Below are 25,301 nucleotides of genomic sequence, written 5' to 3'. Positions count from 1 at the left end.
CTAAAACATTCTAAACACTCTCTAATCATATTTCCCGTTATCCTATCTGATAACAAAGCAGAAAATTCCACTTAAAATTCATCAAAAATATTAACAATCAATCAATAGGCAAAACTTGAAAGGATAACTAAAAAAAATTCAACATTTAAATTTTTCACGAGGGAGGCTAAAAAAAAAAAAAAACAAAAAAAAGAAAAGAAGAGAAAAAAGAGGTGGGAAAAATTCACAAGATTGTGAACCTAGGTTAATAAATACTACAGCAAGATTTCTCCTTTCCAAAAAATATTACAATGAGATTAGCGAAAACAATGTATTCTGTGCACCACTGTCATCAGTCAAATGTGTACGATTCCAAAGTACATAGTGATGAGTCTCAGCAGTCTCTAGTACCAATAAAAATGGGGATGCAACAGAAAGAACGCCTGAAAGCTTCCTTCTGTTACAATCTTCAGTTCCGCCATGCCTTCATCATTCAACATCAATCACCTTGTAGGCAGTAAAGCTGACGGATATTGCCTGAAGCTGTATCAAACCATTCAACAATTAGTTAACTAGTTTATCAAATTCTTCGTCAAATCAAGACAATGAAGGTGGCAGTAAACTTTATGCACAAAGTTGCGAATGATGTTTGTTTTCAGATCTGATAACATGCAATAACAAAATTCAAAGCACAAGAATAACATCAGTGCATTTGAGATAACCTTTTGGGAGGGACAACGCGCATAAAGGAGCTTAAACCCTGTATCGCATATAATCTAAGCTCCCAAAGGTAAAGTGAGGATGAATGTACCAAATTCAGGATGAATGTAAGAAGCATTAATCAAATATGAAAATCACCAAATTCCCCAAACAGAAAGACATACAAGTTCACCATATGAACTTGATTTCTATCAACACATGTCCCCAACATTTTCCATGTCCCACCAACATATTCCATCCTTTGTCATTAACATACATGGTGATGACAAAAATATTTTGATAGCCAGATGTGAGATATCTATAAGAATCTGAGAAATAATGCAATTATGCGTACAGCCATAAACTACATGGAAATCAAAAAAGAAAATGATTATTTTTGGGATGCAAACAAAATAATAGATGACACTCACTAACAATTATGCAAAAATCGAGTACATAATATATAATAGCAACTATGGAAGGGACATAAGGCACAATCCCCCACCCTAACTGTCCTCTCTCTCTGTCCTCTTCTCTCCCTATATACTTGACGTACTGAAAGAGTTTAGGGCAATAAAGTCCACAACTAGGGCTAGAATAGGGTGATTCCGATTGGAACTTAATATAATTGGAAACCCTGGGACTAATTCTAAATTGAAGGTGAAAAATACAATGCAGAAACTGATTACTGTGTCCCATTTAACTAGTTAGGACAAATCCTCATTCTAGAAAAACTATTCTCAATTAGTATTAACATACTCTATTAATTAGATCCTAAATAAAGGAAGAAACTGAAAAACTCTTCCTGAACAATTAACATTCTTTATTAATCAGGAATCCTAAATAAGTGAAGTGAAAAACTCTTCCTAATTAATAAACACGCTTTATTGAGGAATCCTAAGTAAAGAAGGAAACTTAAAAGACTACAAAAACAGAAATCCTAATCTAACTTGATGCTCCTGCATCATTCTCTCCAGTCAAAAACAGAATTCAGCTCCTATGAGGAATCCATGACATATCCTCATATATAACTGGAACAACTCGTTTTAGCTCTTTTTAGGAAATATAGATGCTTAGAGCTTTTGCAAGAGCAAACAACATCACAAGTCATTCAAATACTCCATCCTTTTTTTGGTTGAGCAAAGATTGCTCAACACAAAGCCTTTTACTTCTTTGCACTAGCCTTTCTACTAATTAGGCATGTTGCTCAAAGATGTATTTGCAACTCTATGGACTACTTGAATCAAACTACCTGTTTGGTTGGCTAAAGTTGCACTAAAAATTGAGATTAATTGCATGATAGACATCTCTTATTGTTGGGATTTCTTTTGGCAACTCAATGATATCAATATCAGTAAGCAAATTTTTGAAGAACAACAATCTTCCTTTGTTTTCTCATCTTCAACATTCTAATCTTCTTCTATTCTAGGGGTAGTAAGAGCATGTTGAATAACAATATTTCCTCCTTGGATAGGTGCTAGGTCAATTTCTTGCTCTCCATCACAAATTGGTTCCATAAGGTCCTTGTTGCTGACTTCACTGTTTTGAGCATTGAAACAAGAACTTATTTCTCCTTTTCACTCTCCTGAGGGTCATCATCATCCATTGATGTTCTTCCTCAAATGCTACTTTTCTGATCTATTTTAGCGGTGGAATACTCACAAAAATCAAGAGTTTGAATAGAAACTTCTAAATTAAGGTCAAGTGCTTTCTAATCTACCTCATGCTGTTTAATTTGCAAATCTAGCTTCATGAAAATGGTTCTGGTTCACGTCCTCGACTTCTTCAGTCTCAAGAGGTTGAGTTGTTAGTGGTTGCCTTCCGGAATGTTGAAAGATTCTGGTTCACCTCCTCGACTTCTTCAGTCTCAAGAGTTTGAATTGTTAGTGGTTGCCTTCCGGAATGTTGAAAGGCTTGCACAACACAGGTCAAGTCCTCAATCATTCTCGGCATCACAGCCAACTATGTTTGTTGGGGCTGATTGCCTTTACCTCAACCTCTGCCTCTATCAACCATAGTTCAGAACAAGAAAAAAAAATCTCCTAGTGTAATATAGGATCTTTTGCGCTCTTAACACCACTTGACATAGAAGAAGAGTCTAGGGAAACAGATTCCCAATATGGTTGTTCTATTATGCTAGTTAGAACGAATCCTAATTCTAGAGAAATATTCCTATTAGTTGGTTAATTTATGAAATAAGAATCCTAAATAGAGAAAGAAAGTGAAATACTATTCTAATCATTTTCATACTTTATTAATAAGGAATCCTATATACAACGAAGGTAACTGAAAAAACACTAAAAACTGAAATCCTAATTTAACTAGGATGCTCAAGCTCCCACATCAATTTCTCTTCTAAGCTTTTTTAGCAAGTGCATATTATGGGGTTCCGGGGCAGCATATCCATAGACTTGTATGTTCTTATGCAATAGTGAAACAATCCAACATGATTGAGACTCAATATGATGAGCAAATTATGTATTATTAATATGAATATCCTGTTAAGGTACTGAAAGTTACCATATAACCAATCCTTGAATAATAGATGCAGTGCACAGGATAGTTCCCGCTTTCGATTTTCTTCAAGAGGAGCTTCCCTCAACAATTGCTTTATCTCCCCCAAATTCTTTTGCTGGTCAAAAAAGGCAAACCCCAAAAAAGGGTTAATGCACTACCAAAGTTGGAACAAATAGTTGAATACATAAACAAATTGCAAATTTCAAGGCACCATTGGCAAGACAGAAAATGCTGACTCATGTTCTAGTTATAGCATGGCAATTGACAAATAAAACGGTCTAACTATTGAATCATCTTGTTTTAATCAGCATCACATACATTTCTCTGCTGAGATGACAAGTAAGCTTCTGGCAATGGAAATGGATTATCTTTTGTTGACCCAGAAGATTCACGGCCAAACCAATTTGGAATCTGTACATCAAGACAGAAAATTATTGTTATTGTATGAGATACCAGTCCAAGAGATGACAGACAGTAAGCATGCTGATCATTACTGCTCTCCAAAAAATTGGAGGATAATAGAGCAATAAATATGCTCCCAAGATAAATCGACAATACTCACCATGTGTGCAGGAGCTCAAGTAAAAACTGAGGTGTTTAATAAAAAAAGACCAGGATCAAATGATCGCTAAAATCACACACAGCAACAGTTACAACAGAACTATCTTTTTATATAAAGCATACCAGAAAATTTGTGAATTGATCAGGGTCGAGACGTGTAGCTGACTCAGTTTGAACATCAGAGACTCCTGCCGGATGAGATAACGAATCGTGTGGATCAACCACCCCCAAGGCCAAGGGATCATCCCATCTGTTGATAGTTGACTCAATGCCCACTTCAGCCATGTGCTCCTCCAACTCTGAGTAATATGTATTATAAGGTGCCACCTGTTTGAAACACGGAAGGATTTCTATATATTATTCATTATCACTTGAAGATTGAAGAGAACAGGATATTCAATCAAGACAAGTAAACTGCTCCATTAGATGCAAAACCAGTACCTTGGTCAATAAAATTTAGATAATGTACAATAACATCATTCTGCATGTTCTCCAAAAAGTGACATAAAAGTGTTCAGCATTTGCCTTTTAAATTCACAATTTTTCAAGAAAACAGAAGTGATATTTTGTAGTACTCATATAATTGTAGGTCCAGCAGAACTGTGAGCATATGGATATTCCCAAACAAAAAGCAAAGACTTGATGTGACACTTTTCAAAAAACGAGTATGTCAAAACAGTGTTTAAATCAAATTGGCCAATCAAATAGAAAAGTTATCATCTAGAAAATGCAAGAAGAACACCACTAAAATGAGAATGGCAGGTGAAATAAACTACCTTTACAGGTGAGCACATCAAGGACCATTGCAGAAGCAACAAGATTGAGCAAATTCGAACAGCACACATAATTATCCTTAAAAGGGTCTACAAACATACATGCAGAAGATTTTTACAGTTTCAAAATTATCCAAGTAATGAATCTGTAAAAATATTTCCTTCTAACCAAGAGAAAGTAAGAATTGGAAAAGAACAAAGCCGACCAAATGATTGTTCATGAGTGGTTATTATTCATCAGTTAAACTACGGCGAATTGTAACAAGCATATCGCATAACAGTTTTATTCCTACAAGGATCCAACAGATTCAGCAGATATTGAATGAGGGAGGCAAGTCTCGCCTGTGCATGATCCCTACATGCAAGTTCTTAGGTTTACCACTTCATAAGGTACCCCAATTAATCATAGCTATCCTCAAGACAGTTTATACGAACTCATAACAATATTCCAAAAATAAATCTGATGATGAAGTGGCTAGCAAATGCAACTGGAGCCTGCAGATCAGGAAATATCCACAAAGCTCCAGAATTAAGTAGTTTTGATTTCAAAACCAAATAAAGGTTCTATTGGAAGTAAATCATCTTTATATTCATATCAGACAGAAAGCTAGAAAACAGCATTCTGAATAAACTGTTCTTGAACGTAATAAATGATCAGGACAATGCAATGGCAATGGCTGCTCACATACTACCAGAAAAAACGGTCAACATGGGCGGTGACAAACTCACCTGCAACTTATGATTATCACCAACCATAAGCGGCCGCTGGTTTACCCCCAGAAAGAACATGCACTCACGACAATTGGCAATACAGACTCGTTTTGCTGCTGTAATCACATGAACTCGCTCGCAATGCTCAATCCTTACAGCCTATACCAGAAGCATAAAAGAAATGTTTCACCATCAAATTTTTTATCCAGAAGAGGAGAGAAGGAATGGAAACTGGACAATAAAGCATAAAAAGTTTTGTATTTGATAAAAGTAATCAGAACAAACTAGTTATTCCAAAATTACTACCTTAAAACAGAATCACAATTGAATGAATTCTTACAGAAAGCTCAAAGCATTTATAGGCCAGTGCAAATTAGATATATGCATTTCAGAACCAACAATCGTTAAAAAGTAAAAACCAGCTACAAGGAAAAAACTAAACATCAGAAATCACAAAGTCATGCATAAAATATCTTGACAAATGAACTGGCAAAGTGCTACCATTTACTTGTAAGAATAGATTCAAACTGATAACAAGTTTTTAATTTGATTTAAATATAAGCAGTAGATCCTTAGGAAAATGATCAGAGACATAAGTTGCCAAACGAAAGCAGCATTTTTCGTACATTGTTTACCGATATCCCTTGCATGAACAGATAGGCTATATCTTGGTCCAATGTTCTTAAAGGAGAAAATACAAAAAGAAATGAAGTTGAACTAAAAGGCCATTTTTAAAACCCTTTATGTTTGTACTATGGGCCGCAAACATTTTGCCCCTTATTCACAAATCATTAGTTAAAACATCTCAATCTCATTCCACCGAAAGACATGCAGCATCAACACCATCTTGTTCCTCAATCTGCTATCCCCAATCCAATTAAAGGTACAAACAAAAATCTTTTTTTACATTTCTAACTGCTGCTCCAGAAAAGGTTTCCATCACACCCTCACGCTAAATACTAGTCAAATTCATAATAAAGAACTAAGCAGATGAGATACCAATAAGTGATTAAAATAAAAAAACAATAATCATTTTGTTACAACCTTGCCTACAGCTCCTAGAACTATAGTAGCATCGGAGCATCCATAGATTGTGGCATATCTCAAGGGTGCCAAGATATAAATTACAGAATCATGGCAATTCAAAACCTGCAACAATAAAAATACTGTCAAACTAGCTGAAAAGCAAATCAATATACCAAAAGTACTAAAAGATAATACAAAATAGATTTCAAATTTGCAAATGCATAAACAAATTCTTCTCTTTCTATTGAAACTGGCTAATGCAAAACAATATAAAATGTTAACTGAAACAATGAAAAAAAAGAAAAAGAGAAATTAGAAATTGCTTTTCTCTTTAGATGAGATCAGATCTGAGCATGTATTCACAACCAAATCTCAAGGTTAGTGGCAGTTACCACATCCTTGTAAATAAAATCCTGATGGACAGAGGAAATCAACCTCAAATAAACAAAAGGACACCACATACCCCTCCATCTACTTCAATGATGCAATAGGCGAATGCTTCTAGCAGCCTTCACGGTTTGAATCAAATTATATGCTTCAAACTTAGAAAATGATGCTAACATATGGGAGTTAGAACGTAATCTGCACTTATAAGAGTTGTGTCTTCAACCATAACAGGCTACTATTTGGAGACATCAACATGTCATCAAGTAGCACTTAAATGATTGCTTTATTTTTAGCAACAGTACCTGGCAATAAGAACTGAGAGAAAAGAGTTTGAGCTCCTTTGGCTTATTTTAGCCACGCAGGGCAACAAACAGTCTAAAAATATAATGGAAATTTTGGACATAACTGATCTACCGGTATGACAAAATCAACACATTATGACACCATCAGATCACAAGACCAATTGTTATATTCCTAACTCACAATGCAGCAGGTCAAACCCATATGTGATATGTCATTTTCATTTTAACAGTAATAATAATATCCTCAATCCTTCACAAATAAATGGACAAATTATTAAAATAATATACAGGCCTTGAAGCTAGACATAAAACGAATCCTTATAATGCATTGAGAAATGACACTCTGGCATTTTAACCAGGGCTGACATCACATGGGCACAGTGCTATCACAAGCACCGATAACATCCACAAACACACTAGTTACTTATCAAGTTCTTAGGGGTTTTTGTTCACAGTATGACCGTTTCCCTAGGTTACACAAAAAACAAACTGGAGGCCTGGAGCATTTGTATTCCTTTTAATTTAGATTTTCTTTAGAACGACTAAACTGCTTCTATTCCAATAAACACAAAAATCTTCTATTCGCCGGCTTCACCTTTTCAAAACCACGCTCATATCAATTTTGCAGATTCATCTCAAGTGAAAGCAGTGACTTATGAAGACAGTGCCGCTACATTTGAGCATGTGTAAATAGAAAGAGCAGACAAGGTCAACTTAAGGTATGTTAAATGGAAACTAATTTGAGCCACAATCACCAACCAAACAAACTCAACAAAGAAGCAATTAATATATCATACTAAATCAAAATTCAATCATTAGTATAACAAATTTCAAACTCTGCATCATGTTTGACCCAAAAGCAACATGGCTACTCTAGCTTTTCGTACTAGAAAGCACATACAGAACATCCTACCACTTCAGAGACTTAGGGTGTATTTGTTTGGGCTTAATACAACTTATTAGATCTCATCTGATTCTTGCAGATAGAAAAAGAAAGAAAAAAAAAAAGTTGTTTCTTTTATCTTTTCAGATAAGCTTCTTATCAGAATGTCAAGGCAAAAAACACTCTCTTTCAATAAGCTAATTTTTCTAGCTCATTCGGTCAGATGCTCAGCCTATTTGACCAAAAAACGGAAACGTTCTTGTGTAATATTAAAAATTATTTCTTCAACGTTTTTCTTCTTTTTCTCTTTTGATTATTGTTTTTTTGTTTACAGCTTTTAATTATTAGTATCATAAAAAGAAGTTATTTTGTTAAATAAAAATTAGTTGCAGTACAATATAAATGAAACTGATTCATATTTTGTGTCATCTTTGCGAAGAATATATAACCCTTATTTTATATATAACTAACTTTCATATTTTGCGTCCATCTTTGCAAACTATTTTAACTTTCATATAATTAATTTGCAATACTCCTCTTATATATATATATTTGAAGAGTAAACAATATTATGTTAATAGTTGTATGATAAGTTAAATTTGTATGTTTAGCCTTATTTTATATAATATAATGCATCAATTTTGTTATCAAGTATTTAGAAGGTCAAATGAGTAAAAGAGCACTAACCCAAATGATTCAGTTATCTTATTTACCAATCTTTCTTAATCATTCAGCAATAAGTTCTTAATAAGTTGTTGATTTAGATTCAGCATTCAGAATCCAGCCCAAACAAATGACTCCTTAAAGGAAAATACTAATAGCAATATAGCATATCCTTTACCTTCATGAAAATTGAACTTCATTGTAGAACAAGGTTCTGTTATTAAGATTCCAACATATTTTTAAGATTTAAAAGTTGAGCCAATTTTGACTACTTTGGCACCTGATTCCACCCATTAAAAAGCCACTTTATCAAAAATAGAATCAGCCAGAAAGTACTAATTCCTAAAAAGCATCATTTGGGAATAAAAACTTCTGCATTATTGATGACTAGCTAAATTTTATATTCATGGGATAGTATACACAAGGAAAGATGAAAATGCATTTAAAGACTAACCTTCACCGAAGAACCTTTAAGATCTGATGCTTGCTTTACATATGAAGATTTAGAGATCCCCTCAATAAAACATGATCCCCTAGCACTTGGTGAGGCCTTAAGTGAACTTGCACAGGCATCAGCCATGGCAACATCAGGATCAGAGGCACTGGGTTGCCCATTTTCTTTTGCAGAAAGTCTTTCAGTGATATGTTCCAAAGCAGAGGCTATATTCTGTGTAATCCAGTCATGGACTTGTGCAGCAGGAACGGGAACAGCAGGCATGTCAGGATCTGAATTGGCAAAAAATGGAGCAGCTTGACTTAATAGAACTCCTTCAGATCCCTTATCACCAAATTGAATCAGAAATCCAAGGTGCTCAAATCCTTCCATGGCCAAAACCTAAAACAGAGTTGTTACCTTGAAATTAAGATTAAGCTGCCAAAAATACCGAGCATAAATAAATTGCAGAAGTAATAAGAGATAATAAGTATTAAAATCTTGGATGAAAACTCCAAAAGAGTCAAGAACCATAGAAAATTTTCTCAAAACATATATTTACAGAAAATATTTAGCTTAGAAAATTTTCCTAAGCAAAAACGTTAACATACTTTGCACCAAATATTTGCCCTACTATAAAATGCGAACATGTACAGAGTAGTTGATTGTTTAATAGAAACAGAACAAAACAAGCTCTATATTTAGAACCACAAACATTGTGAGGTATTAGGTCCACTCAACTTTTCAAAAGTTCTACAGATTGTTTAGATGGAGGTTATTTGATAGGTTTGGAGAGTCAAGCAAGGTATAGGGGGGTTATTTAGTCGTTTGGGAAGAAAGTTTGAATGAGAATATGGTTTCTTGAAAGTTATTTGAGGGGTTAAAAACCCGTCTAAACAGCCCAATCTTCAACACCCCGAATTGGGACATAAGCATGGTTAAAAAATTTAATTTTCAAAATTATCTATAATTATATTTATAAATCTTCCATGAAAAGGGTATTTTCGTAATATTTATATTTAACAGTACCTTCCTCTACCATCAAACCAATGTTATTAAACCTTCATTTACCATACCTTTCCCACAAACACAAAAAAGACATTTACCATACTTTCCCGTACTATACTTAACTGTACCTTACTTTAATGATCCCTCCCTCCCTCCATCCAAACAAAGCCCTTACTTTAATGATCCCTCCCTCCCTCCATCCAAACAAAGCGCTAGTCAATTCAAGGGAACAAAGTTCAGAAACATATTTAAACTTCCAAAATATTATATTTCTATCCAAAAGAGAAATAAGGTTCTAACAATGAAGACACATCCTAAAAACAAAATCCAACTCAACCAAGCCTTAATCAATCAGCAGTTTCATTGCAAATTTCCATTTCAATCATACAAGGGAGCATTCATTATTTGTACTCAACCATTGAACCAAACCAAGCCAAACTGAATTATACAATTTAACTGGCTTAGGAATTAAATAGTTCAGTTTGATTTGCAATTCTGAAACTTTTTTAATAGTTGGTTTTTCCATTTTTCAAATTGTGAACCTTTATATACACATGAATACAGAAACACTGATTTCTCCTAATTAGCAGTTGATTTTTGATTGTCATATGATATAAATAAAATCCCAAATGTTTGCTCTGAATACTTTGTTTAATTTATGTTGACATACATAAATTTGTAAATACTGCAATTGTACCATTAATGCACCTATAATATTTCACTAGATATAATTGTTTAAACACATGTTGGATATATTTATTTGTTTTCTTGTTATAAATTCTAAATACATGTAGTACTTTTTTATTGACAATACATACATTTTATTCCTTTTTATTTAGACTTAGATGCGTTTGTTGTAAGTGACATACTTACTTATGTAGATAATGATATTTTAAAAAAAAAAAAAAAAAAAGTATAATCAAACCATTATATAAACTAGACCATGCCATAACACTTCTGTGCAGTTTGGTTTGGTTCTTTCAGTTAGACAATTTAATTTGGTATTGACAAACTACAAATTGTCATTTCAGTTAGAAAATTTCTCCATACTGCATCAAACAAGAGCTTCTACACATACTACTTATATGTTGCAGGACTAACAGCAAAAAGAAAAAATGTCTGTGGAGAAAGTTCAAATACAAACAACATTCTGCTTCTGCTACCATTGAATTCTACAGTTAAAACAAAGTTTACAAACCTGCATATAAAAACATGCCTAACAACAGCAATTACAAAGAGGAACATGTTAACAGAACCATTACCAATCATTACAAATTTCAGGAAACAATACAACAATAATATTAGGAAAATGCAAGGCAAACAATGAACCGACAGAGAAGATTTTAAAGAAAAGGAACTCCTATTGTCCTTACGTTCTGGTTCATTTTCATTAGTTTTTCATGTGAATCTAAAGAAATTAAATTTAACCAAAACTACAGAAACAAATTAAAGTTACAAACCAGAGACTCTTCGCCTTCTCCTTCCACGGGTTCTGCCAAAAGAGAGAGGATGTTAGCCATGTGCTTCTGCAGATAGGATAACTGATGAGCCTCTTCATCAGCCTGTGATGGCATAAACCGGCGGCTATTGCTACGCACAAGCTGCAATACCATAGACCAGTAAATTTAAGTAACATTGCAGGAAAATAAACTGCTAAAATTAAATTTTATGGCAATAAATAAATACAATAATGCATGAAATATTGACACAACGGCAAGAAATTCATCGAAATATGGCTTCCATCTTAAAGCAGCAAACAAACAAAACACGAATCTAACAATTTAGGGTTAACCACATAGACAATTTCGCATCATGCTCCAAGTGAATGCATAAGGGATAAATGATGCACGAACAATTGCAAAGAAGCATGTCAAACAATAGACATAGTAATACATATACAGCACCCCCAAAATGTGAAGATTAGGGAGCTCCATAGCGTGATATTACATCCAATCCAATTGAAGTTAACACAAGACAGTGTGCTGCAACTTACCCAAACTATAATTCTAAAACAAACCTATCATTGCATCTTACTCGGACAAAAAAAAACCAAAAAATGGAAATATGTATGCAATAATAGAAAACTAAAGAGATGAACAGACATCTAAGTACACACAAATTTATAACGAATAAATTTATATCTACCTTTATTGATTACCTATAACTATTATGAAACTTATATTGAGTTTTCAAAAATTTCATAATAATCAACCAAAAATTCCATTTAAAAAAAAAAAAAAAAAAAAACAACTGAAATTTAACAGCACTTTTCAACCAACTGATAGATAATCAACTAGACCAACATTACTTGACACCATTAGCAAATGCCATAATCCAATTAGCAGTAATGAGGATGAAAGACAAAAACTTCATGCACAAGCTGTAATACAGAATTACAGACAACAAAAATAACCTGCCCTTAAAGAAAATACCTCTGCCATCCAAACAATCAAAATTGATGTGAACAAAAATAACACATTGAATTATCATCTCCTCCCAGACAAAAAACACACCTAAGCTAAACAATTTGGCAGTCCAATCAAATTACATTAATTAAGACACTAATTCATGCAATTAACGCCAAAAAGCCCCGACATTTTCATGTAAAAATAAATATTTAAATGCCAAAGGGAAAAAAAAAAAGCACCTGAAGCGGCGATAAAGCCGACAAGTACCCATCGAAAGCTGAGGTGGAGGGCCACACATCGGCCACGGCAGCAGAATCCTTATGCGTTCTTGGCAACAGCCTCTTATACGATTGTATATACAGAAACAGAATCAGATCATGCAAATCCGCTCCAACCGAATCAATATCTCCCGGTTGGGCCTTGACAAGTGGGTCGCATTCGGAGTGTAAAACCGAGGCGAGAGTGTCAAGAACGAGCCTAGCATGGTCGGTGGAGATCTGAAGCGAGTCAGCGAGAGTTGCTGAATCAACACGGGGATGCGAAACGAGTTTTTGCCTGAGTTGGGTCAGCGTTTGTGTGGGGTCAGGAAAGATGAGCTTGGGGATTGGGAGAAGACCGTGCTCAAAAGGCTCTCGACGAGGGTGAATTAAAGAATTCGGATTCAGACTTGAGGAAGGATTAGGTTCGCCGGCAGTCGTGGACGGTGGCTCGACAGAGTCGGTCATGACTCTACAGAAAGGGAAAGCGTTTTTCAAGAGAGAAATGAAAGCTTTCTGTTTTTGCAGATCTTTGAGAAATAATGAATTGCGTTTTTGTGAGAGTGAAGAGTTATTGTTAGGTACGGGCAGCTCCACGGTCGATTGAACGCGTGGCAAATTTTTATTGGATAAGTTAGAGAATTGAGGAAATCAGATTTTGACATGTTTTAAGGTCGTTATGGTAACATGTGGACTACACCTCTCCCGTGAAATCAATCATTATATCAGTTTTTCTTGTCTTTTCAACTAAAAAACGTTTCAAGTTGAATCTCAAAAATTTGTCAATGAAATGTAATATGATAAAATTATATTACCAATATATTTGATTAAGCACTGTGGTTTGATTTGACTTATTATTAATATAAGTAACCACAAATCTCGAGTTTAAATTCTTTCGACCATGAAAATTTTCATTAATTTATAACGTTAAACTTCACATGGATTTAAATTTATATGATTTATCCATAAAAGTCATTCTAGTCAAACACGGAAAGCATATATTTTTATATTGTAGTATAGAAAATAGATTAGTCAATTGAATCATTAGTTTAATTAGCAACAGTTTATCAAATTTGCAGAGTTGAAAAAACCAATTAAATTTAACAGAGAGTATTGTTTAGTCCCTATATATAATATAATCAAAAAACAAGAAAAAAAAAATCGGGTTAAATGTAATATTAGGCCTATAATTTAATATTTAATTGATTATCTTATAATTAAAATAATCACTAATTTGTTATTACTCTTCAATAATTTAATTAAGCTGAAAGTTAAAATTATTTTACTAACTATATCAACAAATTAATCTTGAATATATTTTTTTAGGAAGATTTGGAATATAATTTAACAATTTGACCATTGTCAATTTAATTTAACAATGGTCAATGACCATTGTCAATTTTCATTTAAACAAAAAATTAAAAAAAAAAAACAAAACAAAAAGCCCATTCCACCCCAAGACCCAAACAGTGCAAAGGGTGGGCTTTTCTAATTTATAGATCGACAATAAATATTATTAGTTCCATCCAACAGCCAACTCAAAGGAAAAGGCCTGTATCCAAACCAAAGGGCCCATACACATATTTTGCTTGTAGCATGCTTTGAATCATAAGAATCTATTCGTTTTCTTATTAGACAGGCGTTGTTTAGTGAAATTGAAAATTCAGTGATAAAAGTTTAAGACTTTGAAATTTAACCACTGAATAAATTAAATAATGAAAATTTTAATTTTTAAAATTATTTAAAAGTGTATCCACCAATAAATTCAAGGCAAATTTTAAATTAAAATCTTTAACTTACTATTTTAAGTGAATTCAATTGAGTTTATTTAGAGCTTTGATTCAATATATATATAGACACTATGTTGTGAATCAAGTGTAGTTTAAATGGTCTCGAATTTCGGTGAATGCCTGATTTTATTGTGTAATCCATTATGTTATTTCGGCTCATTGGGTCTCTTAATAAATTATAATTACATGCGCCATACTCAAACTCCTAAACAACATAAAAATTGAAAGTATATGAATTGTATATGAAGAATTGAACTTTTGTAACATTATTATAGTCATTCAAAACCATGAGATTTTTGGTCAATTTCTTATGAAAGGTAAACATTTAAGGTCAAATGGCTGCATGAAAAAGATTGCCCAACAATACTTGAGTTAATAGTGATAGTGAAAGAGATGGACTTTAGGTTTTGATCAAGTGAAATAGAATTAATAAGCTAGAGATGGAGTGAGTGTTGAACCCACCACACCTATCCTAATATCTACTTATCACATTCACATATCCTCTCATTGAAGGCCCCCACCACATGCCCATCAATTGCTATCCTTTTAACAGAATATATTGTGGCTTCTATAAATGAATCATTGAAGCTTGAAAAAATGCATCCCCTCAATTTTGGAACTATATACACTTTACATTTGTATGTATTTATACATATATTTAATGTAGTATATGATTTTAGTTATATATGTGTGCATATGATACACTTTTCTCCAGGGATGGATTAGAATATTTAATTATGGATATAATAGATAAAAGTAATAATTTGGTGAAGTAAAAAGTAAAAATTTAGCAGAAAATTTAAATTATTGTAGTTTTATATCTCAAAATATAAATAATTTTACACAACAATAACTAAACACCATAGATCTTTTGCGACCGCTTTCTTCCAAATAAATTCTAAGTCTTCGAACTCTTTCCTTTTTTAGCACCATCCATGATAAAGTCTCATATTTACAAATCAGGCATGTGGCAGTCTACAGAATAAATGATTATACTATTTTAAAACTTGTCTAGACTAAGTCCATGACCTCACTTATGTACCAAACAAATGAAACTATAGATTTTTTAAAAAGTATTTTGATTTTAATTTTTTTTTTTTCAAATATATAGTCAAAAATACTCTATTTACAATAAAAATCCTACTTTCACTAATTTAGTGCATGAGTAAGTCATGTACCGATTCTAGGTAAATTTTTTCTATAAGAGCTACTCATTCGTCCATGCTTTTCTAACATGATATGTTATAAAATATAGAGAGGCTCAATTTATGGATTTCAAGTTGGATAGTAAACCTTTTTAATATTAGCAATATATTCTACATCTTTTAACATAAATTAAAATTTTTCTTATAAAATTCAAATGTGAATTTATGCATTTACCGTATACATATATAAAATATATTTTTATGCGTTATTTTTTTAGAAAGAAATAACAACATTAATATATTGGTATTGTATTAATATTGCATGTCATTTTTGGTCTACGTATTTCATAAAGTAATATTGACATTCACTCAATCACAAATTCTAATTAATTAATACGTACAATTTATCATATTTTCTTTTTCTAGTTAATTAGGTTGTCCAATGATAAAATACATGTCACGTTACAAGAAAGCCTTAAAAGTTCAGTACATGATAAAGCATTCTCTTTTAAACATTTATAATATATTGAGAGAAAAGTGAAAATATTATTAAAAATACAACTTTTGGTTGGCTATAGGACAAATGGAAATGAGACAATTACCAAGCAATTGGAATTATAAATTCAGCCTCTCCCAATTATATATTTTCCTTCACAGTAGGGAATGGTGTTGGCACATATTTGTTGTTTGGTTTCAATCAAGGTTGTTAGGAAATGTCCATGAGTACACCATGTGCCTTCCATAATTTTTTCATAAGCTTTCAAAAATACTTCCATTATGAAGTTGAAATCATTTTATCAAGTTCAAATTAGCATCATTACACAAAGAAGTCATTTGATAGCTCAACATTATAAATTTTACATTCCTTTTCTTTTGTTTCTGAAATGAAAATAATTCTAATCATACAATCATAACATTAATTTTCCTTTAAATATATTTAATACTACAATTTTAAATAATTCTAATCATAGGTTTATTTGTATTTGCTTTTCGGATATACTAATAATACTACAGTTGCTGGTATCCAACTAAAGCAAGCTCTCGAATATCTAAAGCACACAGCATGAAAGACACCTGTAAAGGCCACTACACTGTACAATTAACATGCCCTTTTGTCTTGTAGGGCATTTCTATTCCCAACACCGGCGCCCGAATACTCTTACTGTGGAACTTACCTGTGTGGAAGCCACGTACACTAGATACTTTCGGCGAATTACCATAAAGTACCTGAATGGACACGTCAATGTATTAAGTAAGCTTATGATATGGTGACAAAGGTGCACGCTTCCCTACGTTAGGAAATCAGATAAAATTGCTGTTGCAGTAAGGAAAATCCCAATCTGGAGCACTCGATTTTGCCCTCCATTTTTTTTTCTTAATTTCTATAATTTTATTATTATGTGACATTTCAGCTCCACTTTTATTTTGAAAAATAATTTATTCCTAAAAATTTTTCCAGACAACAGAACAACTCATTTTTGTTGTTTAGAAATAATTTTGACAGTTAGTTAAAAATATTTTTTTTAATTTGTAATACTTAAAATTTAAAATTCTATAAATTTCATATTTTATAAATTATTAAATAAATATAGAAATATATTGTGATATTGGTGACTACTTGTCGTTTTTTTAAAAAATAAGTTAAATATTTTTCTTTCTTAAAAATATATGTTATTTTTCTTTAAAAATGTCTTATTTTACTTCTAATCAGCAAAATACTTTTTTATTGACTATTTTTTAAGCACCCAAATATCAACAAGTTTAAAAAAGTTTAGGTAAATTATTTTCCAAAAAAAGAACTAGAAGTTTATCAAAATATTTTTTATTTTTTAAAAGTACATAATTAAAAAGTGAAATGCTTGTGGTTAAAAGTACATACTAAAAGTACAAATATTATTGTTATTATTGTTTTTTCCCCACTCTTTTCAAATTTCCAAACATACTGTGTTGGAATAGTCATGCTTACACTTAATAAAGTGAACTCCATACAAATATTTTATCATTATTGATAAAATGTGAAACTGATGCAAATAAATCATATTTACCAATAGCACCATAACAGATTTCTGAGAAAAACATAAATTATTTCTTAAATTATAATCAAATTATATATAAAAACTTTTATGTTGAAAAACTAACTACGACGTTACTAGATTATGATTTCATTAATCTTTTATTCCTCTTGTTCAAAATGGAGGAATAAAAATATTAATAGAATCATAATTTAAAGGTCTTATAATTAGTTTGACTATAATTTATAAATAAATTTATTTTTTGAAACCTTAAAATCTTTTTAAAAATGTCAATTTCCTGTTTTCTTAGTTAATTGACGGTCAAAAGATATTATTTTAGATAAAATGTTTAAAGTATTAATGAAATTGTAATTTAAGAATTTCATAGTTAGTTTTAGAAAATAAAAATTCTTTTGTATTAATTTGACTATATTTTAAGGACCAAATTTATATTTTTCCCACGTTCTTTTTTTCTTCTTGCACGTTATTAATAAATCTCAAAAAGCAGAATACATTTTCTATCATATAATGTAATTCATTTTCATAATTAATCTTATTGTGTATATGGCTAATTATGTGTGGTCTAATTGGTCTTTCTATCTCTCGTAGAAGATATAGGGAGCGAGAGATCTCGAGTTCGAGTCATCTTCAAATGGAGAGGTACTCCTACCGTGTAATCCACAATATTATTCAGTTCATTGGACCTCCGATATAATTTTACAATTTTGACTTTATTTTTATTATATATTTTGAGACCTATAATATAAATAGATAGTATAGTAATTATTCATAAATAGTGGTATTATTTCTCTAAAACATGTCTCATTTTCTCTCCAAATTTGAAAAGGTCAAATTTTAATGGAAATTTTCTACACTTTTTCTTTTTCTCAAATATTTTCTCTTTATTTCCAAACAAAATAAAATTGAGTTTCCTCATTTATTTTTTTTCCTTCTATATTTTCCTCCCATCCAAACACAATGCTAAACCAACTCAACCAAGTGAAACTATTTAAAACTATTAAGTGATTATCCAGTAAATAAATACAAGTAAAAGTTTCCTTAATTAACACCGTACGATAGTGAAATATCATTTTCACCTTCTAAAAATAAAGCCTCAAGGGGAATCCAATGACAAGTGTTGAAAAGCCTTTTAAACTTATCCCAGAGCGGTTTTTGCCTTTCTGGTTTTTCACCACCGCCACCACCTCCCCAAAACCCAAACGACGCTCTCTTAAACGGTCACTACACGTGCGAGACACGACAGACAGACGTTCACACGCTTGACTCTGGTCCCCACTCCCCCACTTCCCACTCCTCTCTCTCCTACAGTCCGCTGTACATGCACAACAGAGACAAAACAACAGAGAAAAATTAAAAAAGAAGAAAGAAAGAGAGAGAAAGTAGGTTCTGGTGTGTAATTCTCGCAGATTCTTTAGATCCTAATTTAGACCAAAAATAAAATTTAGAAAAGCAAAAGCACAAACATACCGTTCTCTCTCTAGTTTCTTTTATATTTTTTCTCTGTTTCTCTGCTTTCTCTCTCTAGAATTCTCTCTCTTCTTATCTTCTTTTTCTTGGTAGGAGAAAGAAAAGAGCGTGTGCTTGTCTCTTTTTAGTTGATGTATAGAGAGAGCGCTAGGGTTTTTGTAAAATCCATTTCTGGATCTTCGCTGATCAAACCTCTTCTTCTACATTTCTACTTGTTGAGGTATATATAAGTTGATGGCTTTGTATTTTCTTTTTTGTTTTTTGAAAAAGATTTGCTGAGGTATTTTTTGTGCTCTGTACTTGCTCGAGTGTTCAGTTGCTGTTTTTGCTTTCGTAGTTATAATGTAATTTTCTGTTGCTTTTTTAATTATTATTTTTGAGATGTTCTTTGAATTTGGTTTTCTGTTTGGTTCTTGAGAAAATCGAAGGAGAGGAGATGGAATTTTAGTTAAACATCTATTACATGGGAGATATTCTTACTACTTGTTTGGTTGATGAGAACGTACGGAAATAAATGAAAAAAACATTTCTATTGCTTTGTTTTTAATTAATTCGGCCGAAGAAGGAGTGTTTGGTTGCTACGGGAATGAAAATCTTAAAAATAAAGCTATATTTTTCTTTGGAGTTTCCTGCATTTTCTCGGCACACTAACAGCAGAACTAGTACTCTTTATATGTTGTTGGATCTAATTTTTATCTGTGAATATAATGTTGTTATCTATCTGACTTAACGACATTTTCCCTCTCTTTTGTACAGGGGATAAGCGTCCAGATCTGAGGAATTGAAGATTTCTCTGCTTGTGGTGGTGGTAAGTTCTTTCTTTTTTTGTTCGTAAAATGAAAAAGCCAACAGGCTACGCAGAACAGATTCTGAGTTCTTTCTTTTAAGAGATCTGTTGTTTCACTTTGATTATTGTCAGTTTATATTTCTTGTTTTCTCATTTAAACACATATTTTTATCCGTTAAAAGTTAGTTTTGCTACTTTGAATATTTTTAGATTGCTTTCCTATTTTTCAGCTTCCCCAAGAGTTTAGGTTACTTCGCGTGTCATTTTGTAACGGCTAATTGGAATTTCTAATTCCTTCATTTCAGGGTCTATTTGAAATCCTTTGAATTATAAAAGTCAGTTTGGTTGCTGGATCATTGAAACACCGAACTGTCCAACTTCAGCGTCAAATTACTCTTGGGATTTGAACAGTCTTGTCTCATTTTGAGCCTACAAGATGCAGATGCAGAGGCCTCCTCCAGAGGAATATGTGTTGAAGGAGACCAATCCTCATCTTGGAGGAGGAAAGGTTACTGGTGACAAGCTTACTACCACCTATGACCTCGTTGAGCAAATGCAGTATCTCTATGTCCGGGTTGTTAAGGCCAAGGACTTGCCTGCGAAAGATGTTACAGGTAGTTGTGACCCTTATGTGGAAGTTAGGCTTGGAAACTATAAGGGTACCACTCGGCATTTTGAGAAGAAGACGAACCCAGAGTGGAATCAGGTGTTTGCATTCTCGAAGGATCGAATTCAGGCCTCCGTACTGGAGGTAACTGTCAAGGATAAGGATGTTGTGAAGGATGATTTCATTGGGCGTGTTTTATTTGATTTGAATGAGGTACCAAAACGTGTGCCACCGGACAGTCCGTTAGCACCACAATGGTATAGATTGGAGGATAGAAAAGGAGATAAACTTAAGGGGGAATTGATGTTAGCAGTATGGATGGGTACACAGGCAGATGAAGCTTTTCCAGAAGCCTGGCATTCTGATGCAGCTTCTGTCAGTGGAATGGATAGTCTTGCCAATATTCGGTCCAAGGTATATCTCTCCCCTAAACTCTGGTATTTGAGGGTTAATGTCATTGAAGCTCAAGATTTGCAACCAACTGATAAAGGTCGGTATCCAGAAGTGTTTGTGAAAGCTATCCTGGGTAACCAAGCCTTGAGAACAAGAATTTCTCCTAGCAAGACTATTAATCCTATGTGGAATGAGGACCTTATGTTTGTGGCAGCAGAACCATTTGAGGAGCCTTTGATCTTGAGCGTGGAAGATAGAGTTGCACCTAACAAGGATGAAGTATTGGGGAAATGTGCGATTCCTTTGCAATATGTGGACAGGAGGCTTGACCACCGACCTGTTAATACCAGATGGTTTAATCTGGAGAAGCATGTTATTGTAGAAGGGGAAAAGAAGAAGGAAACTAAGTTTGCCAGCAGAATTCACATGAGAATTTGTCTGGAGGGTGGTTATCATGTTCTGGACGAATCAACACACTATAGTAGCGATCTTCGACCTACAGCCAAACAGCTGTGGAAGCCGAGTATAGGGGTTCTTGAGGTAGGTATTCTCAATGCTCAGGGATTGATGCCTATGAAGACAAAGGATGGTCGTGGTACAACTGATGCTTACTGTGTAGCCAAGTACGGGCAGAAATGGGTTCGTACACGGACCATTATTGACAGTTTCATACCCAAATGGAATGAGCAATATACTTGGGAGGTTTTTGATCCTTGTACCGTCATAACCATTGGGGTTTTTGATAATTGTCATTTGCATGGAGGGGAGAAGTCTGCAGCAGCAAAAGATGCTAGAATTGGGAAGGTTCGAATCCGCCTTTCAACACTTGAAACTGATCGGGTGTACACGCACTCTTATCCGCTCCTGGTTTTGCATCCTAATGGTGTCAAGAAGATGGGAGAGATTCATTTGGCAGTTCGTTTTACATGCTCATCATTGCTCAATATGATGCACATGTACTCACAACCCTTGCTTCCCAAGATGCACTACCTTCATCCACTTACAGTTAGCCAGCTTGACAGTCTGAGGCACCAGGCCACTCAGATTGTATCAATGAGGCTAAGCCGTGCAGAGCCACCTCTGAGGAAGGAGGTTGTTGAATACATGTTAGATGTGGGGTCTCACATGTGGAGCATGAGAAGAAGCAAAGCAAACTTTTTCAGAATCATGGGGGTTCTGAGTGGGTTAATTGCAGTTGGCAAATGGTTTGATCAGATATGTAATTGGAGAAACCCCATCACTACAGTGCTGATTCACATACTATTCATCATACTTGTGCTCTACCCGGAGCTTATCTTACCTACAGTCTTCCTGTATCTCTTCCTGATTGGCGTTTGGTATTATAGATGGAGGCCAAGGCATCCTCCACACATGGACACTCGTTTATCACATGCAGAGTCTGCACATCCTGATGAACTGGATGAGGAATTTGATACATTCCCAACTTCGAGGCCTTCTGATATTGTGAGGATGAGGTATGATCGGTTGAGAAGTATTGCTGGCAGAATCCAGACTGTGGTTGGAGATTTAGCCACTCAAGGGGAAAGGCTGCAATCTTTGCTGAGCTGGCGAGACCCGAGAGCCACAGCACTGTTTGTTATTTTCTGTTTGGTGGCTGCCATTGTTCTTTATGTTACTCCTTTCCAAGTTGTTGCACTTCTTACTGGTTTTTATGTGTTGAGACATCCCAGGTTTCGCCACAAGCTCCCATCAGTCCCGCTCAATTTCTTCAGACGGTTGCCAGCAAGAACTGATTGCATGTTGTGAGCAAAAAGTGATTTATCTGCAATTCTGTTTAGCTTTATATTTGCCTTTTATCAAGTCAGTGAACGAGATGCAGAAAGTAATGGAGCTTGTTTGCTTTCTATGTTTACCAGCACATGCTAGTTCTGGTATGATGTGTAACCTTCCTCTGAAGGTGGTAGATTTTGTGGATTTTCAGGTTACTTTTTTTTAAGTTATTTAATAGAATTTCTGTTTTAAGCTTTGAGTTTTATGGTAATCAATTCTGTGTTCATTTGTAATTTTGTAGGTTTTGATTGGAAATTTAACCTTTGGTGATCCTTCCCTATGCTTGTCCTACTGTATTGGATATATTACCTAGTGAGATTTCTGGTCTCAACATTCTCATCATTTTTGGGATTTTTTTTATTTTTTTTTGCTTACCGAAATATAAAAAAGGGGGTCAATTGTATCTGTAGACTGTAGTAACCTAAAAAGAGGTGGTATGGTAAAAGTGAAAGTTGCTAGTTACTAGGCCAGGCTGCTCTGCAGTAGAAAGTGATTTCGATTAAAGTAGGCTTCTAAGGCGGAGTTTTGTCTGATTTTCAACAACTGTTTTTGACTGCTAGTGCTAGGACGTGTTTGAAGGAAGTGTGAGTTAAGATTTAGAATAAGAAAGAAAATAATAAGTCCATTGATTCTTGCAATTTTATGGCAGTTTCTGTATTCTAGGTTGGTGGGGACTCTCTCTGGATCTTATCTTCTCCCCATTTTTCATTTCTTCTTCTCTCCTTTCCTTTACAGCCTGTAAATGAGTCCTCTTCCTGTAATTTTTTTTTCTTTGTCGTTTCTGTCTCGCTGTGTTCCAGTGTTTGTGTGGGAAAATGTAGAGGTGGTGTGGCATTTTTGGCCTTGATGTGAGATTGCATAGAAAAGTACCTGAAATGCATTTTGTTCCTTTCACTTGCTGTTTTTCTTTTCTATTTTTTTTTTTTTATTTGAAGGGGAAACTCTTAAATTTTTTTTTTTTTTTATAGACTATAACAACATTATTGAATTGTTATATTAAGAACTCAATTTTTGTACATTTTGCCAAGATATTATAAGTATGTTCTTGTATGTGAAAGATTTCTCTAGTGGTTAGATCATATTTTATTTTGAGATTAATGTTTTAGTTCAACGCAAATTATTGCTATTATTTTTTGATTATTTTATCCCATAAAAAATAACTTTAAGTATTTAATTAATTGTAACAAACAATATATTAAACAAATATATATACACATGGATAGTAAGTGACTTCAATAGAATGGATAATGGCTAAATACATAAATTATAACTCTATTGCTTTAATCTTTCGGCACTCTCAACTTTTACTTTGATTATCAAAGACTTCAATTTATAAAATTATACATATTAAATATTTCATTTTTTAATTTATTTTATCGAATACTTCAACTTGCAAAATTAGATCAATTAAATATTTATTAAAAAGTTGAAATTTATGTAAATTATTGTTCCAAAACTGATGCTAATTATATATCAAGTTGATATTTTACAGATAGATAATATTATCAAAACTTACAAGTGCATACTTCTCAAAAAAAAAAAAAAACTTACAAGTGCATTATAAGTTATTCACAAAATTTAACCTAACACAGAATTAAAGTCAGGAAAGTTAAGAGTAAATTTATGTATTCAATCAATAAATAACGGACATTAGAAATCCACATATCTCTTTTTTTTTTTTAACCTTTTACATACCCTCTTTGAATTCACTGCGAACAGTAATTTTATTATCCGTTTATGTATTAACTATCAGAGCCCAATAAACTGGTTAGCATGAATCGGATATCCCAAAGATATCATCCTCCATCCCTAAATATCAAAGAAAAATTGCAAGTTTCTAACGTTGCAGACTTGCTATGTTAAAATTATATCGATGAAAATTGACAGGGCAAGTTGTTTTAATTTTTTTATTTGAATATGAAAATATTTTATTTGAATAAAAGCATTATTTTAATTGAATAAAATTAAAATAATAGAAAACTATTTTTATTTGGATGCAATCGAAATTCCATGAGCATTGATAACTCCTCGTCCTCGCATCTGAAGGAAAGCAATGTATCGAAATTCAAGAGGAAGAGGGACCAAATATGAAATACAAAGCACCAGAATAAGGTGGGAGCGTGCAGCTCACAGTCACACCCACCCATTTTTTCAAATGACACTTCAGTGTTTCAACTTTAGTTTGAAAGTGGCTTTAAATCTAGAAAAATGAAAATAAAATAAAACAAAAAGCGGTGACTTCTGCTATTTTTCACATAATGTTATGTAATTTTAAACTAGTATACATTTTTATCGGTAGCACATTTAAAAGGATATTTCAGTAAATCATGTGGGATCTGATTGTTTTTTTTATTATAACGAGTGAAAAATTTCGAATTCAAATTCTCTCGATAATAAAAATCTTCATCAATTTAATAAGTAAAAAAATAATTATTTCTCATTATCTAGTCTGCATTGTTATTTTGAAAATTTAAATTTTCTAGTGAATAAAAAAAAAAAGAAAAATCTATTTCACTAAGCGCAAATGTTGACGGATCGAGTTTGGGATTAGAAAGAATATAAAAATTTCAAAGACTCGGCTCGTTCAACTTATAAAGCTAAGCTTTATAGCGAAGTTCTTTCCTAGGGTTCATCTTATATTGGGCCGAAATTGAGCCCAACCTTAAATCTTTGGACAATGG

General features: G+C 33.2%; 2 protein-coding genes across 2 annotated transcripts; one reads left to right on the top strand and one right to left on the bottom strand.

The window, feature by feature from the left end:
• Positions 1 to 103: 103 nt before the first annotated feature.
• LOC105646493 (Tubulin binding cofactor C domain-containing protein) lies at positions 104 to 13,150 on the bottom strand. The gene is made up of 9 exons (XM_089717749.1): positions 12,590 to 13,150; positions 11,403 to 11,543; positions 8,956 to 9,336; positions 6,285 to 6,389; positions 5,259 to 5,399; positions 3,880 to 4,083; positions 3,514 to 3,606; positions 3,199 to 3,310; positions 104 to 522 (listed from the first exon to the last, which is right to left on the bottom strand). The coding sequence occupies exons 1-9, from the start codon at positions 13,073 to 13,075 to the stop codon at positions 479 to 481; spliced, it is 1,707 nt and encodes a 568-aa protein (XP_089573875.1). The 5' UTR covers positions 13,076 to 13,150; the 3' UTR covers positions 104 to 478.
• Positions 13,151 to 18,799: 5,649 nt separating this feature from the next.
• On the top strand, positions 18,800 to 22,900 carry LOC105646492 (Calcium-dependent lipid-binding (CaLB domain) plant phosphoribosyltransferase family protein). Its single transcript, XM_012232347.4, has 3 exons — positions 18,800 to 19,262; positions 19,799 to 19,850; positions 20,135 to 22,900. Exon 3 carries the CDS (start codon positions 20,266 to 20,268, stop codon positions 22,594 to 22,596), a length of 2,331 nt encoding a protein of 776 aa, XP_012087737.1. The 5' UTR covers positions 18,800 to 19,262; positions 19,799 to 19,850; positions 20,135 to 20,265; the 3' UTR covers positions 22,597 to 22,900.
• The last annotated feature ends 2,401 nt before the right edge of the window (positions 22,901 to 25,301 follow it).

This window comes from Jatropha curcas, chromosome 2 (genome assembly GCF_041381405.1).
Source record: "Jatropha curcas cultivar XTBG-Jc1 chromosome 2, XTBG_Jcur_1.0, whole genome shotgun sequence".
Lineage (NCBI taxonomy): Eukaryota > Viridiplantae > Streptophyta > Magnoliopsida > Malpighiales > Euphorbiaceae > Jatropha > Jatropha curcas.
This window is presented reverse-complemented; position numbering and strand designations above follow the sequence as displayed.

Excerpts from the sequence above, each read along its gene's own strand:
- LOC105646492 (XM_012232347.4), top strand. The coding sequence starts at position 20,266 with ATGCAGATGCAGAGGCCTCCTCCAGAGGAATATGTGTTGAAGGAGACC.
- LOC105646493 (XM_089717749.1), bottom strand. The coding sequence starts at position 13,075 with ATGACCGACTCTGTCGAGCCACCGTCCACGACTGCCGGCGAACCTAAT. Across the intron at positions 11,544-12,589 it reads CGGCTTTATCGCCGCTTCAG|CTTGTGCGTAGCAATAGCCG; the intron begins GTGCTTTTTTTT and ends ATGGTATTGCAG. Across the intron at positions 3,311-3,513 it reads TGTCATCTCAGCAGAGAAAT|CAAAAGAATTTGGGGGAGAT; the intron begins GTATGTGATGCT and ends TTTTTTGACCAG.